Genomic DNA, 19310 nt, shown 5'->3' on the forward strand with positions numbered 1-19310 from the left:
GGGCAGAATGGGTTTTCAACCCACCCTCTTCATACCCGTATACTTACTTATTGATTTAGAGAGATGTTTGTGACAACTTCTCTGCTCTCCAGTAGGTAAATGCTGCGCGGACCCTTCACGTTATCCTTCTTAATGGTCCATTATGTCTCCATGGAGAGTCCAGTGGTAGAATCAGTGTTGGCAAGCCACACTGAGTGGACAAGACAGTATAATAGGAAGGCAGCTATTATGTCCCATTATTATATCGAATGAAGGGAAATTGAAGGAGCATGTGGTCTATTGCAGACCTGCCACTTGGGCTGTTACTTAGAAAGCTCTGTAAATCAGCCCTCCTGTGCTTATTCTTGAGGAACCTTTTCCCCTTCCCACTTGCCCTCTCCCTATGCAATTTTCGATGTTCCAAACTGGCCGATTACCTGGAATATTAGCTTTTCAAAATATGACACAGAAGTTCACCGATTCCTTCCAACTCAGAACACTTTAAAATTGTGACTTCAAATTATTCCTGTAAAAATAGCTGATCTTTATGACTCCTGGGGGATTTCTTATTTTAATCTGAAACCTTCAGAAATGGTTCAGTTTTGTGGAAATGATGGGGGAATGTCTGCTCTTAGCAGTTTTGGTGTTCAAGGGCAAATCAAACTCTGTGCTTGCTAACTCTAATTTTCTAAGGGTTATGAGACTTTAATTTGATTCTTTATCCAGTGTGCATAAAATGTTCACTGGAATTTGCATAATACATTTATTGTATAATCACTTTTCACGTTGGTTACCTGCTTCCTTAAATGAACAGTACATTTTTAAGGGAATATGTTAGTGTAGGGCCAATTTGAACTTTGAAACTGAACAGAATTAGGTATATCTCTGAAGGACAAATAGAAAAGAGAGAGAGGGAAGGCATGTACTTGTCCTGAAATTGTCTATTATGTAAAAATAGCCCAAATCCTGTATTTTCAAATATTCATCTTGCAGATATAAGTAAGGACAGGATTGCTATCTTTAAAAAATATTAAAAAATTGTTACGTAGAGAATGAAATATACTTGCCAGGCTTGTCTCAGAATGTGTTTAAGGTGAGTGGATTAAAGCAGGTGGGAGATTTCAGCACAATCTAAGAAAGTGAGGGAATTGGAGAGAGGATGTCTCAGGCCCTAGACTAGGTGATTTAAAGGCATGTAGATTCATTCAATGCTCAGAGATAATGTATAATTAAGGTAATATTATTACCAACCTTAATTTTGGTTTAAGTGTTCTGAGCCTTTGGACTCACTGCTATCAAATAACATATTTGAAGCTCCAAGATAGAGGTTGGATGAGATGACACTTAAGATCCCCATTTCTTAGAGTTCCTATTGTGGCTCAGTGGTTAATGAATCTAACTAGTATCCATGAGGATGCAGGTTCAATCCCTGCTCTCACTCAGTGGGTTAAGGATCCGGCGTTGCTGTGAGCTGTGGTGTAGGTCACAGATGTGGCTCAGATCCTGCGTTGCTGTGACTGTGGCATATGCTGGCAGCTTCAGCTCTGATTCAACCCCTAGCCTGGGAACCTCCATATGTCACGAGTGCAGCCCTAAAAAACAATTAAAAAAAAAAAGATCCCCATTTCCCCTTCCATTTACTGAGAATGGTGCACATGGTCCTGAGTTGATGACTAGCTGGGTGCAGACCAGGGTTTCTCTATTGTTAATGTGCATTCTGGCACCTGGAAATCTTGTTAGAATGTAAAACCTGATTAGAAGCTCTAGGGCAGGCCTGAGATTCTGATTTCTGACAAACTCCCAAGTGATGCTGTCGCTGCTTGTCCTCAGGCCACAAAGAACAGCACAGTAGAAAACCTACCAGGGGAGACCCCTCTGCTCTCTGCTTGCAGAGCCATTTCCCTAGTGATCTAGGTCTTGACCTTAGTTAGGACAATTGGACATGCCGGTCACAGTTCCTAAACTACATCTCACAAGCATGTCCTAAGATCATGAAATCCTAGTCTTTTTAGACAACTAGTTTTTTCAAGCAAGCTCCACCTATAAGAGAGAAGACTTTAGCTATAAGTCATGGATCACCAGCTGTTAAGGGGAACAAAAGAGTTGGTGCCATCAGCTACCATACCAATTTGCAAATTAGAGTAAAATTACCTTGGGGAAAACATATCTTTGTTGAAAAAAATTTCTCTTTCAACTTATAAATGAATGTGCAGTCGTGAGGATAATGACATGACTATTCAAACTCTTGGAATCCTTTATGAATCACAGATCTGAAATTTTGTCTCATCTGATCCTGGTATATTTCCAAAATTCCTTTGAGATAGAACAAACTTAATCGCAGTGAGAGGGAAAATGGGTTTCCAATCCCAATATTTCAGGAGGGTATTGTTTGAATTTGATTTAACTGGTTTCTGATATTGTTGGTTTGCAGTGCCTGAGGGTCTTTCTTGAAACATCTTGGAAAGAAACAAAAAACTTGGGAAAAATCACTCCCTAAAGTCTAGGACATTTTGAAAGTGTTGCCTTATTACTATTTTATTAATTAAAAAAAATCTCTGAAAGCATTGGAATAAAATCACTTTCACAAGGTAGGGGAATTTTGGCTATGGCATAAGGTGAGTTCAGAAATCTTTAAGAAAGGGTTGGATATTGAAAATAAAAAAGATTAATAGTATTTTAGAAATCCACATATTTTGGCCAGGAAAAGTAGCCAATATGTTATTAACAGAAAAAGCATAAAATTGTGTATAAGCTGACAACCGTTTTGGTTAAAAATAAAGGGAAAAAATTAAGTGTCTATCTTCGGGAAATTGCATTATGGCTAATTTCTATATCAGCTAAAATTTCTTCAATAAAATGTCTAACTTTTTAAATTAGAAGAAAATAACACTACTATTCATTTTTAGTGGAAAATGGATAATTACAGATCTAAAATATTTTAAAAACTACAAATATTTTTCATTTCATGATTGTTGATAACAGAAATTTTTATTTCCATGTAAATTCCTAAGTGCTTCTAATACATACAACCAGTAAGAGCTTAGGAATTAGTTCTGGTTGTTTTTTCAAGTTAGAACACAAAGAATTGTAAAACTGTTTCTTGGGAAGGTGTACCAAAGCATTATGGTCAGGTAGAAAGAGACTTATATTCCATTGAATAATGCTTTGTTTGTCATGATGTTTATATTTTATTTTATTTTTTTACTAATTGCCTACAAGTACCCTTAAGTTTCTGTGTTTTCTTAATTCTAACATAAAACTAGATTTATAGAGTTCCCATTGTGGCGCAGCGGAAACGAATCCAACTAGCAACCATGAGGTTGCGGGTTCAATCCCTGGCCTTGCTCATTGGATTAAGGATCTAGCTTTGCTGTGAGTTGCAGTGTAGGTTGCAGATGTGGCTCTGATCTGGTGTTGCTGCAGCTGTGGTGTATGCTGGCAACTACAGCTCCAATTAGACCCCTAGCCTGGTAACCTCCACATGCCACAGGTGCAGCCCTAATAAAAACAAAAAAAAAAAAAATAAAAAAAATCTAGATTTGTATTTGGTATATCAGGTGGGCTGGAGAGATGTAATTTATGACCCAAAACAATTTCAAAGCCACCATTTCTCATAGTGATGGAGACAGGTCTTGTGGACATTTATTTAAAATCTTTGGAATGTGACCTATGAACACATGACTGTCATTTGCATGGAATAAAATATGAATGCTTATTAGGAAATGCATGATATTTGTCAAACAAAAGCTTTCTGAGGGTCTCAAAGTGAGTTGTGTAAAAGGTTTAGAATTAGGAAATTATAGATGCAGCCCTTTCTCAGGAAGATAGTGGTGTCAAAGGGACACAGGATTTGGAATAGAACTAGAGATGAGGTGACAGGTCTGCTGAGGAAGTAGCTAGATTGTAGAGTGTAACAAAAACAGAGGCAGGCAAGTACATGCCTCTAAAAGGAGGGACCTGATTGTAGAATCCACTCTCTCTTCCTTCCTTTTCACACTGAGCCACTTAATGCATCCTTCTGGGTCTTTACCTAGTTCTGCTACAATCTAAAGATGAATGGGCAGTGGGACAGGACAGTGTGTAAGACACAAATTTGCTTCCTAGGCCATTGGCTGGAGCCATTGAACGAATGTGGATTAAGGTACTTCAGGGTGGGGGGAGGGGGTCCTTCCACACATCCTCACACACTGAAGTCATCATCTCTGCCCTTCTGATGGAGGGATTATCTACATGTCTACCTGTCAGTAAGGCCAGAGCATGGAGAGAGAGGGACAGATGGGTGCCCAGGAATGAAGTCATGGTTTTGATATCCTACCGTGCACTGGGATTGCAGAGCTCTAATGAGAGTGTTCAGTTACAGCTTGTGTCCATCATAGTTACAGACTCAGTGGAATTGTTTTATCAGTATCTTGGCTTGCTTCTACCGCCACAGTGCATGACACACTGACACCTCCCACTGTTGTGATGGCAGAGACACATAGGACTAAGAGTTCTGTGTATTCATACAGGACATACATCTTATTTGTATCCTTGAACACTGCCTGTTAGCAAAGGGAACTTCACAAGATAATTCGCAGAGGTTAATCTGTCCATTTATAGCCAAGCTGACTTCTCTATCTCTGAAATATTATAATAAAATAAAGGCTGGACTAGTCGGAGACCTTGGCAAATCAGTGAGTTTCTTTAATCTCAGTAAAGCACAGTGATATCTTTAAGCCCATAAATAATGATCCTCATCCTAATTTGTACTTCATTCAGTATAAAGAAGCAATTTCTCTAGTTTAAAAATCAATCAAAAGGGGTGAGAAGGGAAGTGAGTTTGGGGATTTGATTTTGTGTTTGGCTTAATAAGACTTTCTTGTGCACCTTAAATGGATTGAGAAGTGTCCCATTTTCAAGCAGCATGCCACTAAGTATGTTGCTCCCTAAATTTGTCTGTCCTTGTAATTGTTTTATTCTGTTGGGAAATGCAATTCAGGACCTAATTTCTTTTCCTTAGTCCTCACTTTCGTCATTTGCTCTCAAGATGTACTGAGTTTACCCCCACTTGAAAGGAATATTTGCCATTTCAGAACATTAGCACTTTCTTTTCATCTTTTATGTGGTACTAATTCCTCTTTCCACTTTGTATTTAACTTAATGTGTTTCTTTTATACACAAAAACAGGCAAATAGAAAGGTAGACTGATACATACATATATAAACTTAGAATGTAGATAGTTTTACCATCATGCTGTTTGTTGAGAGGGGACCTGTCTCAGGTATTCAGCTCTGATAAGCAGAGTGGGCACACAAAATCATGCATATTATACTAAAAGAAACCATGGCATTTTATACATCCTCACTGATGTAACCCCTGGGTAGAGGTGAACCCTCCACTGTATTTAAATGTCTTGATCTATTCCTCCCAGACAATAAACTCCCTGACCAGAAGGACTATGTCAGAATATCTTACTGGAAAACTATCTTCCTTGCACATAGTACATGTTTATTAAATTTAATAATAATAATAATAATAATAATAATAATAATAATAATATACTGCAGCTTCTTTATACAATGGAATATTACTCAGCCATAAAAAGAATGAAATAATGTCATTCGCAGTAACATGGATGGACCTAGATATTACCGTGCTAAGTAAAGTCAGACAAAGACAAATATCATATGATATCACTTAAATGTATAATCTAATAAAAATGATACAAAAGAACTTATTTACAAAAGAGTAAAATATGGACATAGAAAACAGACTTATGGTTAACAAAATGGAAAGGGGGCAGGATAAATTAGGAGTTTGAGATTAACAAACAAACATTATTATGTATAAAATAAATAAACAACAATGGCACAGGAAACTATATTCAGTGTTTTATAATAACATGTAAGAGAAAGGAATCTGATAAATCTGTATTTTAAATATAAAATACATATATATATATGGTTTATCACTTTTCTGTATACCTGAAATTAACACATTATAAATCATATAATATACTTATTATTATCATATAATAATAATATACTTTAATAAAAAGTAAAAGCATTAATACCTGGAGTTCCCATCATGGCTTAGCAGTTAATGAATCTGACTGGCATCCATGAGGACACAGGTTCTATCCCTGACCTTGCTCAATGGGTTAAGGATCTGGCGTTGCCATGAGATGTGGTATAGGTTGCAGACATGGCTTGGATCCTGCGTTGCTGTTGCTTTGGCATAGGCTGGCAGCTACAGCTCCAATTAGACCCCTAGCCTGGGAATCTCCATATGTCATGGATGCAGCCCTATAAAAAAAAGTTAATATCGAAATAATAATTATAAGAAAGCCACATCATGTTTCCAGTGTCTATCATGCATGACAGGTAAGTTCAATTCCAAAACTGTCTAATTTTATTGTTTCTGGCATGAGAATATCAGGATGTTTAGGTAATTAAGCTCAGAAATCAGGGGAAGAGAGTGAAGCAGTCTGTTTTCTGTGCAGTGGATCTTGTTACCGATCTTATTTGCCTCCATCTGCTAAGTGTCTGAGAGCTACAGCCCTTTGTATGAGAAGTACATATGCTGCTCTTTTCTGTATAAAACTGTTCCATCCTTTTCCCAAATACATTTCAAAGCCCATTTCATTTCAAATTTTAATGGTTTGGATTCTTTTCCCTCAAAATAAACCTTCTTGTCTTTGGTGTTTGCATTCTAGCAGGACTTGTCTTTTGCTCTCCCCACCCCCAAACACACACACACACACACACACACACAATAAAGTTAGGCTATAGGACTATTGTATTGGCTTCTCTATAGCACCCTTGCTTCATTGTAATGATCTGTCAGAGGACATCAATGCAAAAGCAAATACTGAAGAAATGTCTGGGTTTTCTTGTTAGTTTGGTTTTATAAATGTAACAGTAGCAAAAGAGTTTGGTTTTAAAAACATAACAGTAGCAAAAGAGTTTATCAGTGCTGTCCTTCACCAACTTTCTTTGATCTCATAATGCAGAGAAGTAGGAAATTCAATAATAAGACATTTGACAATCACTCAACACCCTGGGGGTGCACAAAAAATCAAGCAGAAATATGGCTGTTTGGAGGCCACCTGGATTCCAGCAGACTTCCAGGAAAGCTGCAAACCACATCTCCCTTCCTGCAGGCCACCTTCTCTCTCTGAAACTCAGTTTTCCTGCTCTGAGCTCAGACAACAGCCAGGGAATGTTGTCAAGCCTAAGCAGAAGGAGGGGGAGTTATGGAAGGGTGAGTCTTCAGCACCTTCAACTGTTCAATCTGAGCAGAACGTCAGTGGAACAACGTGTGATTCCTAGACAAAATGTTTACCTCTTCCGTTTAAAAATTGCATCTGATTCACAGCTGGATTGTCTTTGAAAGAAGTTGGGTGTTACATCAAGCCATTGGTGTTCTGAGTGGGCCTTGATGACAGTCTTTCTGGAGAAGAGGAACGTTGCCTATGTGAAATGTAGTGTGAGGCTCCACTCAGAGGGTGAATGTCCATGGGCAGACAAGGTGCCACCACATGTCTAAACCAGGGGATCTGGGTTTTGCTTTTTTTTTTTTTTCATTTATTGTATTGAATTACATGGAGCTAATCTACAATTTTGTGTTAATTTTTGCTGTACAGGACAGTGACTCAGATATAGATATATATATTATTTTTCATATTCTTTCCCATTGTGGTTGATCACAGGAGGTTGTAGTTCCCTGTGCTTTACAGTAGGAACTTGCTGTTTATCCATCTTCTACATAGTAGTTTGCATCTCCTAATTCCAAACCTGGAGTTCTGGCTTTGATCGCTTCTTCCACATGAAAAACCATCCAAAGTTACAAATATGTAAGCAGTTTAAATAAAGAATTTAAGGAGCCAGTAGCAAATCAGAAGTATAAACTGAGCTTTTGGAGATGATAAAGAGACTTTTAACAAAATTCAGATGAATTGTTACACAGAGGTACGGTTGAATAGTTGAGAAGCTGACTAGACATGAACTAAGGAACAAAAATCGAAAATATAAACCCAGTTGTAACTCAGTTACTGTGTGTGTGTGTGTGTGTGTGTGTGTGTGTGTGTGTGAGACCAGTCTTGTAGTACAAGAAAAATAACAAAACTTTAACACACCAAGTTTAAAGCATTTCAGGAAAGCATTGATTAGATCTGCCAATGGAACAGGCATATTTGTTGGTTTTTTCTCACTCCTCTGCCAGTAATTGCAGAACTGCTGGCCTTCTCCCTGACAAGGAAGGAAAACAAGGACAGAGTGTGTGGAGAAAACAGTGACGTTCAGTTTTGATTAACTTGAACCTACTGCCAAGCTTAATTATGTAGTTGATGCAAGGAGACCAGTAGCCTTCCAGCCACTTGGGCTGGGGTTTCCAATGGGTACCACTCACCGGTGTTTTCCCGAGGATTTTTGCAGTTGTGGTAAAGTATTATTGGCTGGAGCTGAACTAATCTCCCTCCCCTGTCCCTCACCAGATGTGGGTGCAGAGATTCCTGCTGCCAGACTTGATTGTTTGTCATTAAGGAAAGCAAAGAGAAACCAATGTGAGGTCACTTTTATACCTTTGCCTTGGTAGAAGGAAGGGTCACTCTCCCTTAGGGGCCACTTCATATTTCATTTTGTTTCCTTCTGATTGTGACGTGGTGTGTGCTGTCACATAGCACTCAGGAACACAAAGTTTATTTCCAAAATCAGAGTGCTTTTCAGAGCGGCTTGAGTCACTGCACCTCTACACTCTCCTTTTAATTAATGAAAGTAAGCTCAAATGAAAAACACAGAACTCGGCAAAACATTGATTCTTCCTGTATAACCTTGCTTCAAGGGAGGAACTCTTTTGTAGGAAGGGGCCACTCTCTCCTTGTTGGCAAAATAACTCTTTGGAAATACACCCTCCTCCAAGTTCACCCATAACCTCCCCAACGTGGAGGAGGTGCAGGGTGTCTCCTGCCCTCATAGTGGTTTCCTCTGTTTGTATTGGAGTTCAGCCTTGGAGAGCAGCATCGTAATTTTGTAATATCCTGTGTGATGTGTGGCATAGACAAAAGGGAGGAAGCCACACTGGGAGAGAGATTGAGTGTCGTGAAATCCAGGGTGGCCTCGCTGGGTGGCAGCCTGGTGGAGCCAGAACTGTGGCCAATGGCACGTATATTGTTCTGTGGAGTCAAAATGTATTAACAGACAGTTTTATTAGTTCATCTCCACCATAGTTTCATGAAGTCACTGAGCCTCTTCTACATATGGTTTCAATGAATTTCAGAAAATGTTTATTATGCTCAGGCTCTGTGTCAGATATGGTCCTGGGAACAAAGATACACAAAGAAATAATACCTGGAGTGTTCCTTTTTTTTCCTCCTTCCAGTTGTTATGAACTAAAGGTAGAGTCCCTCTTCTACAGCAGAAGTCAGCCCTTCATTCACATTCTAGATCCTCTCACCCCCTCCACCTTCTTAGGAGTGTTATTCCCTGAAGCTTGAAACTCTTGACTTCTGCTTGATCTTTCTTATCAACATTTAAAAATTCCAAGAGCAATATCTTATAGTGGGTACAACAAACAAATATTAGTTAAATAACTGGAATGTCTACCCTGCAGTATCTTACCCTGACATCACACTGAAATCAGCCAAGGAAGAGACACACTTATACGTGCTGACATGTGGGCCACAGTCCCAAAGACATTGATTTTATTCTCCTGGAGGTGAGAAATGGGCACTGGCCATTCTTTCAGTTCCCAAAGTGATTCTAGTGTACAGTGAAGGTTGAAAACCATAGCATCTCCTATTTTACAACCAACGAACAGCTCCTTTGACCTCATTTCTCCTTGGAGCTAAAGCTGGCTCTTGATTCAGCTAGATAGTGGCAAAGAAAGCTGTAAACACTCTATCTTCCCATCTTGTTCTAGCTCTTGAACTACTCCAGTAGGTTTTAGTCCCCACCACTGGCCTGTAGCTGAGCATAATAAGTTCATCATATATACCACCGTATATAAAATAGGTAAGCAACAAGGACCACTGTATACACAGGGAACTCTACTCAGTATCTTGTGGTAACCTATAATGGAAGATAATCTGAAAAAAAGAATATGTATATAGAGATATATATGTATTTATATATATATGAATATATATATATAATATGTAAAACTACACAGCTTTATTGTATGCAAACTAACACAATATTGTACATTAACTATAGTTTAAAAAAAAAAAAAAAAACGAAAGCCACATTCCTGAAACACTGATTCTCTCAAGCCCTCATGTTGTTCCAATTCACAGTGGCATTTGACCCAGTTGATCTCTCTCCTCCTGGAGACACTTTCCCGCCTTGGTTTTGAGATATCCTACTCCCCTTGTATTTCCTTCTTTCCCTCCGATGTTCCTTCAGCCTCCTTTGCAATCTCATTTTCTCATCTGATGTCTAAATGGTGAAGTTCAAGCTCCAGCCCTGAGCTCTTTGTTTCTCCTTATACCAGGCACTTTTGTCTCCTCCTGTCTTTAGAGATCACATCTTCATGCTGTTGACCTCCTAGTTTATATTTCCAGTCTTATCCCCTTTTCTGAGCACCCTTTACAACTGCTCCTTGACACTTTTACTTAGATGCCTCACAGGCATTTCTGGCTCACCATGTCTCAAACTGATATTTTAATTTTCCCTCTCCTCTATTTGTTCCTCCTCCAGGCTCCCCCTATCCATAAATCACATCATCACCCATCTATTGGCTTATGCTCAAAAAAAACAAAGGCAGTAATCCTTTTCACCACTCACTTTTCACCCTTACCCTCCACCCAGTCCATCTCTTACTGGGTCCTGCTAATTCTGCCTCCAAAATATAACTCAAACCACCTATTTCATCCTATCCACTTCATGGCCAGTTGCCATTTGTAACAGCCCCTAAGACATCTCCCTGACTCCACTCTTGCACAACCAGCTCTATCTTTGGCACAAGCCAGCAAGAGAGATATTTTAAGAAATGCAGTTCAGCCCATGCTGCTGCTTCCTTAAAACTTTCAATAATGAACAGTCGACCATCAGATTCTATAGTATACGCCCTCCTTTTCTTCCAAGGAAGCATGCTGATTTGTAATTATAGATCCATCTGTAGGATTATTTGTTTTATGTCCCTCTCCCAACTCAACTATATGCTGCATAAGGGTGGGGACTGGAACTGATTTTTTTTTTTACTTCTCTACATCTTGTACCTGGCAAAATGCCTGATACATAATTTCACAATTGAATGAAAGAATAAGCCTGTGAACAGATGAGGAAGATTGAACCAAATATGAGGAGGAATAGTTGCCTTGTCAAACTTGTGCCCATTCTGCTGAGAACCCAATCATCCTGTTTTAGTAAGTGTACTGTCTGAACAACCTGGGTTGAGTCCTTTGATGACCTTGTTTTATTTCATGTGCTAACCTCCAAGTCTAAGGAGTATTCAAGAATTGTGTCTTCTCTCTGATGGGCTTCAGGGGCTTTCAGAAATAGTTTGCAAAGTAAGATTGTAAAACAGTTGCTTATTTGATATATTTGAAAAAGTCATATGCCGACTTGGCTTCAAATCTTGGCTTTGCCAGTTAAACAGCTAGTGACTTGGGGCCAGTGTTACACCTGGCTGAAGCCTCAGTTTGTTTAGGTATATACATGAACAGGTGTAAAGATGATGATACATAAATTATCATTTCAACAGGTATCAACAAGTCACCCACTCAGGGCAGTCACTGGCACATGGAAGATAAACCCTCTGTTTTAGTTGTATCTTCTTCTCCCCCCTAAATCTACTTTTTGACTTATGGTGTTCTTCTTCCTATTTTCCCTTCTGCTTTTTCCCCCATCTTACTCATCTAAGTGGGTGGTCATACTCATGTTTCTCACAGAGTTTGAATTTTGTGGGAAGAGAGGAATTAGCACTACTTAAAAGCAGGCTTCCTTTTGGATTAGGAATACAAACTTCACAGCTTCTCTGCCCAGCTTTTCAAGAGCATTTGATGGTACACTGCTGTGTAACAAGTTCATTTTAGGATAACATGCTGGGAGGGAGAAAAAGAAGAAGAGGTTCGAGTGGAGAAAATTAAAAAGTTAATTAAAGGAAACAGTGTGGTAATTGAATTCCCTTTCACTCTGGTTATGTGGGGTGGGGTGGGAGGTGTCACAGTGCATGGATAGTAGGTTTGCCTTAGCAGCTCAAGTCAAAACTTCTGAATGACACACATGTGTGAGTGCAGAGCTCATCCCTGCCTACCAGCGGAGGATATGTGAAAGATAACCATGAGGGGCTATTAGGCATGCTAAACATAGCTGCCCTTACATTCATTTTTTTTCCGAGGGAGTGGGGGAGAGTATAGTTGACTTACAGTGTCGTATTTGTTTTTGATGTACAGCAAAGTGAATTATTTATACATATGTCCATTCCTTTTTCAGATTCTTTTCCAATGTAAGTCACTACAGAGAATTGAGTAGAGTTCCCTATGCTATACAGCAGGCTCTTGTTATTCATCGATTCCATACATAGCAGTGCATGTATGTCAATCCTAACCTCCCATTTCATCATTCTCCCCAGTGTTTCCTCTTTGGTAACCATAAGTTTGGTTGCAAAATCTTTGATTCTCTTTCCTCACACTCATTCTTGAGCATTTTTATTTTGAAATATTCTTGGCAGCTGAAATGACTCTTAGGCTAAGCCTCAGACTAATATCAGCTATTTTATGGGCATGCCAAATCCTCTGTTCATTTATTCTGTTTCACTGAATATTTTTTTTTTGGCCTCACTCTATACACCCCCCCCACACACACACCCATTCACATGCACACACACACAGAGGCACACAATCAGGGAACAGTATAGGCAACTCTTGTGCCCTTATCAGATTATACTTAAGTAACAGATAAGTGACATGGGTCTTTGTTTCTTATTTTTAAAAGAAGCTTGAATATTTATTTAATCGCTATTTATCACAGGTTAGTGAACAGTCAAAATTTAAGACACTATCTTTGAGAGAGACAAGGTCCCATAAGGAATTAACATGAGCTTGGAAATCAATTGCAACTAGGTTCAAACCTCATTCACAACCTTCATTCATCCATGTAGTCAACATATATTTCTTGAATGCCTCTGAGTGCCAAGAATGGTTGAGGTAGCTGGCACTAACTTCATGCAGGCTCTATCACGGCTTTTATTATGATCAATTTTTTTTTTTGAGATTAGAAAATTAACTTTAGAGATAAACTTTTCTGTATTTCCAAGCATTTTGTGTTCCTCGTTCTTGCAGCAGACCCATTGAAGAAGGAAGAACATATTTAATAACTACGTAGTCATCTAAATCAGCTTGCCAGTTGCATATCCAATCTCCAAAGTAAACTCTAAAAAATAAGTGAGTTACTTTATGTTTAAGGATACTGTGGCATCTTTCCTGACATGTTAAGGGCCAAAGATTGAGGTCTGTGGTTTCAACCCTGGATTCAACCAGGGTCATAAATACAAGTCTGACCACAAACACACATTCCATCAGTGCAAAAGGGATGCAGCTATTTCCCAGTACTCACCAGGGGTTTTGTGTTTTCACAGGGTATGGTTTTGTAGATTTTGACAGTCCGGCAGCTGCACAGAAAGCAGTAGCATCTCTCAAGGCAAATGGCGTGCAGGCACAGATGGCCAAGGTAAGGATGGTGTTTAGATTCTGATTTTGTTTTCTTTTCATTTGTGATCATATGTTTCTCCATTGCCTTGAGCTGAATCACTATTGGAGTTTATAACAAGTTGGATTATGTTTACTTGTTAAGGAAAATTTGAAACCCCATTATAGACTTGGTTTGGAAGAATCTAGACAGTTTATTTCACTGATTCTTTGTGTATATCTATTAATGTCCTCCTTTATTGTAACCTCACTAGTGATGTAAGGTCACCTGTGAAGTGCTCTGTTTCACCTGAGACAGGAGATGTGTAGTGTGTTGTGTGTATGAGTGTGTGTACTGGGGGCTCTCACCAGTAAACAGTTTTGAAGGAGTATAGCTCTCAACAAGATGTTTTTGATAAACTACATGCTTAAAAATTGCTCACTGTCATGTTTGGGAAAGCCAGTCACTGAATAATAGTATGACCTGATCTGTGCAGAGAAATGATATTAATCAAAGTATATGTTGTCTGTATTATTAGAATTTCATTTTGTCCTTTACAAATAGTTTTCCTTGATAGCAATTGCTAGATATTAATAATTTCAATATATTGTCATTGTAATTGTTTTGTAAAACGAGCAGCCTGAAACTTTCTACTTGAAATTATCATTCATTTTTATATTCAAGAAAGTAAGTAAAATCACTTGCAATAGTTTTGTATCCTGATTGTAGTAGTAATTACAAGAATCTACAATATGATAAAATGACCTATTCTACACTTACTGTCAACTACCTGGTTTTGATAATTGTACTAAAATATGTAACCTTTGGCAAACCTAGGTGGAGGGCATATGGGATCTCTCTATACTATCATCCTGTAAATCTATGATTACTGCCAAGTAAAAAGTTTAAAAAATCAGTTGTAGGAATGGTTGGTACCTATTTGTTTTAAAATAATGGTCATTTTGGAATTTACATGCAACTTAAATATTCTGATTGCTATTAGTGAATTTGTTGATTTTTGGATTCTCAGAAGTTAGGTAGATGAGCCAATAAATCTTAAAATTCTGATCTATAGCATTTATTCCATATTTCTGTTATTCGTGCTCTTAACTCTTCCCACAGAGGGCTAAGCTACATTGACTGAGCTGTCAAATTTTTGGTCATTAGGATTTGATTATCATTGCTAAACATCTCTGAAAACATTTTCCAGTTTCAACATCAGATAATTAGAGGTGGGATATATGGTTTTCTTCATCTATAGTAGTCTTGGAGAAAGCTGATTCCACTCATATCTGTTACCCCTTTTTGTGTGGGTCACTTCCCATATAGATTACATTGGTGGACTCATTGCCCTTTATGACACATTAATTGGTTTTCAAGGTGGGATGAATTAGAGTTTGAATTCTTTCAGCAGTGTAATGCATTTTTCAACATGATTGTGCCTGGAAGTTTTGAATTTGGTCATGAACTAAGATTGATGAAGTTAATCTTGGTAATTAATAAGGGAATTACTTCCCATATCTTTGTTTAAAGGTTACCTGACAAAAGAGTCAGGGTGCTTGGAAACTTAAGTAGTGACTTCTTACACCCAGCAATCAAAGGATAAAATACAGTTGTTAGGTATATGCAAAATACAAATTGAATTTTAGGTCAAAGGAAAGACCTATTGACAAGAAAATGATTACAAAACTGCTTTCAAAAAACCCTTATTATTGGAAGATTTTTTATCTATTCTGTGGACGAACTACCAAATTTTTGAAATGGCTAGATTGTAGCAGTTTAGAACTAATGATTAAAGCCAGCATAATCTCCACTTTCAAATATTTTCAGAATATTCACACACACATATGTATGTGTGTGTGTTTGTGTGCATGTGTGCATAGTTGTTGGATTAAAAACCACTGGCTTCTTTCACAATGGGAAAAGAAAGGTGTCATTACTTGTATAACTACTGAGAAACCATGGTGACTATTTGCCTTCTGTTTCTGAGCATTCTGGTGCACAAGGAATATATCTCTCTTTCACACACACATACACACACCAATCACTGACATCTCACTTAAATAAGTTATCGAAGGGAAAATACTTTAAAGAGCTTCTAAAGTGATTAATTTAGTTAGCATCTTGACCCTTGTCCATGCCGAATATACACAATAAGGAGATTTTAACTGGGATCCTTAAAGGCAGTTATTTTATCTCTGGAGTTACTTAAAGATCTCTGCCTTATCAATTGTGCTCTCTGTGGAGGAGATTCTTACTCCCCTTTTCCTCACAGATATTTTAATCTAAAGCCCAGAGCTGCAGATCCACATCTGCCTACTGGAAAAGTTTCAACAGTCAATGACTCTATAATTTAACTACCCAGAAGCAAATAAATAGTCTCCCTTTGACAATGAAATGGAGCAGGCTTGACCACCTGTATTAGCAGATTTCTCACTGTGCTTTTGGATTTCATGGCCTTTTTTCCCTTTGTCCTGGTGATAACTGTTATTTATTATCATATAAACCAGCAGTCTGCAGAGTGTGTGAAACACGCACTATATTTTTGCCATTTAAGTATCTACTGAATTGCTGCCTGCATCCTTGTTCTTATCCGTATCCTACACTGCCACATTTTAATGACTCCAGGATTTTAAAGCAAAAATGCCACAAATAACCTAGGTTCCCAATAGCAACCTGGAGCATACATGAAACTCTCCAAGTGAATTGCTTTATTGAGCTAACTTATTCCAATGTGGGCATATGAAAAATTCAACAGATTTGTCAGCTAAGAGGAATTAAACAACAAATCATCCAGTAAGTGGTAATTTATTAATAATGTATAACCATTAACAGAGACTAACATTTTCTATAACTTGCTGTTCTGCCAAAAAGGGTTTTTAGGGATCAAAGGATATGTTTCTTTCAGGAGAACAAATTTAAAATATTTTATTAATACATAGTGGTTAAGAGCGTAGGTTTGGAGGGAGATAAATTTGGCCTTGAATCCTGGCTCTAATACCTCCTGCCTGTATGACCTTGGTTAGTTATTTCAATATCTCTGAATTTCTTCAGTAGTAACACTTAGGTTATCGGACTGCTGTGAAAATTAACTTTAAAAAAATGAATTTAACATAGTCATTAGATTATACTAAAATTCAGTATTCAATAAATGTTAATTATCCAATAAATACAGTTAGGCATTAAATTTAAATTTGTTACTGAACTTTCTATAAATCCAGATGTATGCTTTAAGTGTTATTTTTTATTAAAAACCAGTTTCTGAAGTTCTCATGGTGGCAGAGCAGGTTAAGGACCTGTCGTTATCTCTGAGGTGGCTTGGGTGGCTGCACAGTGTGAAGGGATGGATTTGATCCCCAGCCTGGCATGGTGGGTTAAATATCCAGCATTGCTGCAGCTGTGGCATAGATCTCAGCCATGGCTTGAATTCAATCCCTGGCCCAGGAACTTCCATATGCTGTGGGTGTGGCTGAAAAAGAAAAAGAAAGGAAGGAAGAAAGAAAACAGTTTCTTGAGAAATACAATCAATAGGATCAATCAACAAACATGTATATGTATGTACATATACGCAGATACTAGTTGGGTTTGTTTCTGCAGCACCACAATGGGAACTCCAAAAACACAGACATTTTTACTGTTTGCTAAGTGTCAGGCATTGTGTTAGGTGTTGGAGAATCAAGATTGAATAAAGCTTGTTTCTTATTCTGAAATTTTAGTTTATGTCCTGTGATTTCTGCAGTTCTAGATTGGGAGTATTGGCTTGGCTCTTCTTGCCAACTTCAGAGTATTTAGAAGAAAGTCATCAGCCAAGGAATATGTCTCTATAAGTGTAAAAAGAAAAGAATTGAGAAAAACCAGCTAACAGTAACTCACCTTATAGGTATAGGTGTTCATTTTGCCAATTAATAAGAAAGGTGTAGATAAGCAATGAAGGGCAAACGTTTTGGTTGTCATCAAAGGTCAAGGCTGCTCTGTGATCTTTGTATATGGCTTTCATCCATATAGTTACATGTTTGTTTCTAAAGCTAAAGATAAGGGCAAAAGGCTGAAGGATCACATGGCCGATTCTGTCATTTTAAAAGCATTTCCAGAATCCTAGCTCAGGAGCTTGTGTTTACATCTCAGTGGCCAAAACTGAGTCAAGGGATTTCTCCCTTAGCTGCCAGAGATTCTAGGATGGAGAACATTTGAGGTTCTTGGCCTCTAGTAGAGAAAGTTAAGAATCGTTTATCTCCCTGGCTCTCCAACATCCATAAAGACATTCTTCCCATTCACATGTTTTGGTGACATGCATTATGTTGTGCAGAAGGGAGCCTACCTCTAAGCCTTACCCTGTCACCATATCCGAGGATGCCTTTGTGTCCAACAGGCCCAGCATAGCTGTTCCCCTGGGTTTAGCAACTCAGAGCTTCATAGAATGACAGAGAAACATCAGGTTACAAGAACTCAAAGGAAAACTACTACTTATGAACAGAGAGGATGCAAAATAAATAGTAGTCACTGATACAAATCAAGTATGATATGACTGACATATATATCGAATTCTGCCAGGCAGGAGTAGAACTCTTGCTTTGTCAGTATAGGGAGTCCCTTGGATAACCAATCACATATCTGCCATCCAGATGGGCCTCCTTTGAGCCATCCCTCAAGGCCTAATGGAGGCCTCCCTGGAGGCTGCACAGCTTTAGAAACTGAGTTTTTCTGGATGTAAATTTAAAGGCTCCGAAATGACTATACATATTCTACAGTCACCAGTTACTTCCAGCCAAGCCTTCAGTTATCTCAAGCTTAGCAGGCCTGTTTCTATTTGCTTTCGTTGATGCCTTTCTGATGAAAGGCCCACAGAGAAGGAGCACTCCCTCCTCTCAGCCTTTAGATAAAGCTTCATCAGTAGTTCCCTGTTGTGGCTCAGTGGTAAAGAACTTGAATAGTATCCATGAAGATGTGAGTTTAATTCCCTGGCCTTGCTCAATGGATTAAAGATCTGGCGTTGTCGTGAGCTGTGGTGCAGGTTGCAGGTACAGCTCAGATCTCATGTTGCCGTGAGCTGTGGTATAGGCTGTCAGCTGAAGCTCTGATTCAACCCCTAGTCTGCGAACCTCTATACATGCCACAGGTGTAACCCTAACCCCCCCTAAAAAAAAAACCCACTTTATCAGGTCTATGGCTCTGACCACCATGCCAGTTAGCAAAGATTGGTCACCCTGCTGTGGGATATATGGAATATGTCAAAGCTAAGTGATCACAGAAGAAATCAAGTGTCCAAGAGGATGTCAACTCTTAGGAATATTATGGTCAATCATGAGACTAGTATAAAAATGCCATTTTAACCATGGTGGAGAACCAGATTGGTGCCAGAAGAAAGGAATTCTTTTTACAAATCAATGACCTTAATAGTAGTTCTTTTTTAGAAAAAAATCAAAATAAATAATTTTTTCCTCAAGCTCAGAAGAGGTAAAATTAAAAAAAAAATCAATGAATATAGAAAAATAAATTATAAAAATTCAAATATGTATATGTCATTTCATAGGAAAGATGTTCTCTGACCAATCTATCTGACATACATCCTGGCCCAACCTTCAACCACCATCCTCATCACCTACTTAGGATCCCTAATGTGTCTTAATTGTCTTTGAACCATTTACTACTACCTAATGCCTCTTTGTTTCTATTCTGCCTTAAGCCAGTTGAATACGATGTTTACAAAACTTTTTTTGGTTCACTGCT

The 19310-nt window shown here is 38.3% G+C and overlaps 1 protein-coding gene across 6 annotated transcripts in view; it reads left to right on the forward strand.

The window, feature by feature from the left end:
- Nucleotides 1-19310, forward strand: part of RBMS3 (RNA binding motif single stranded interacting protein 3) — a 740901-nt gene that overhangs the window by 296656 nt on the left and 424935 nt on the right. For all 6 annotated transcript variants that reach the window (XM_047769379.1, XM_047769355.1, XM_047769352.1 and 3 more), the window contains one exon: nucleotides 13534-13625. In XM_047769379.1, coding sequence (XP_047625335.1) covers nucleotides 13534-13625 — 92 coding nt within the window. The remainder of the gene's footprint in view (nucleotides 1-13533; nucleotides 13626-19310) is intronic.

This window comes from Phacochoerus africanus, chromosome 1 (genome assembly GCF_016906955.1).
Source record: "Phacochoerus africanus isolate WHEZ1 chromosome 1, ROS_Pafr_v1, whole genome shotgun sequence".
Lineage (NCBI taxonomy): Eukaryota > Metazoa > Chordata > Mammalia > Artiodactyla > Suidae > Phacochoerus > Phacochoerus africanus.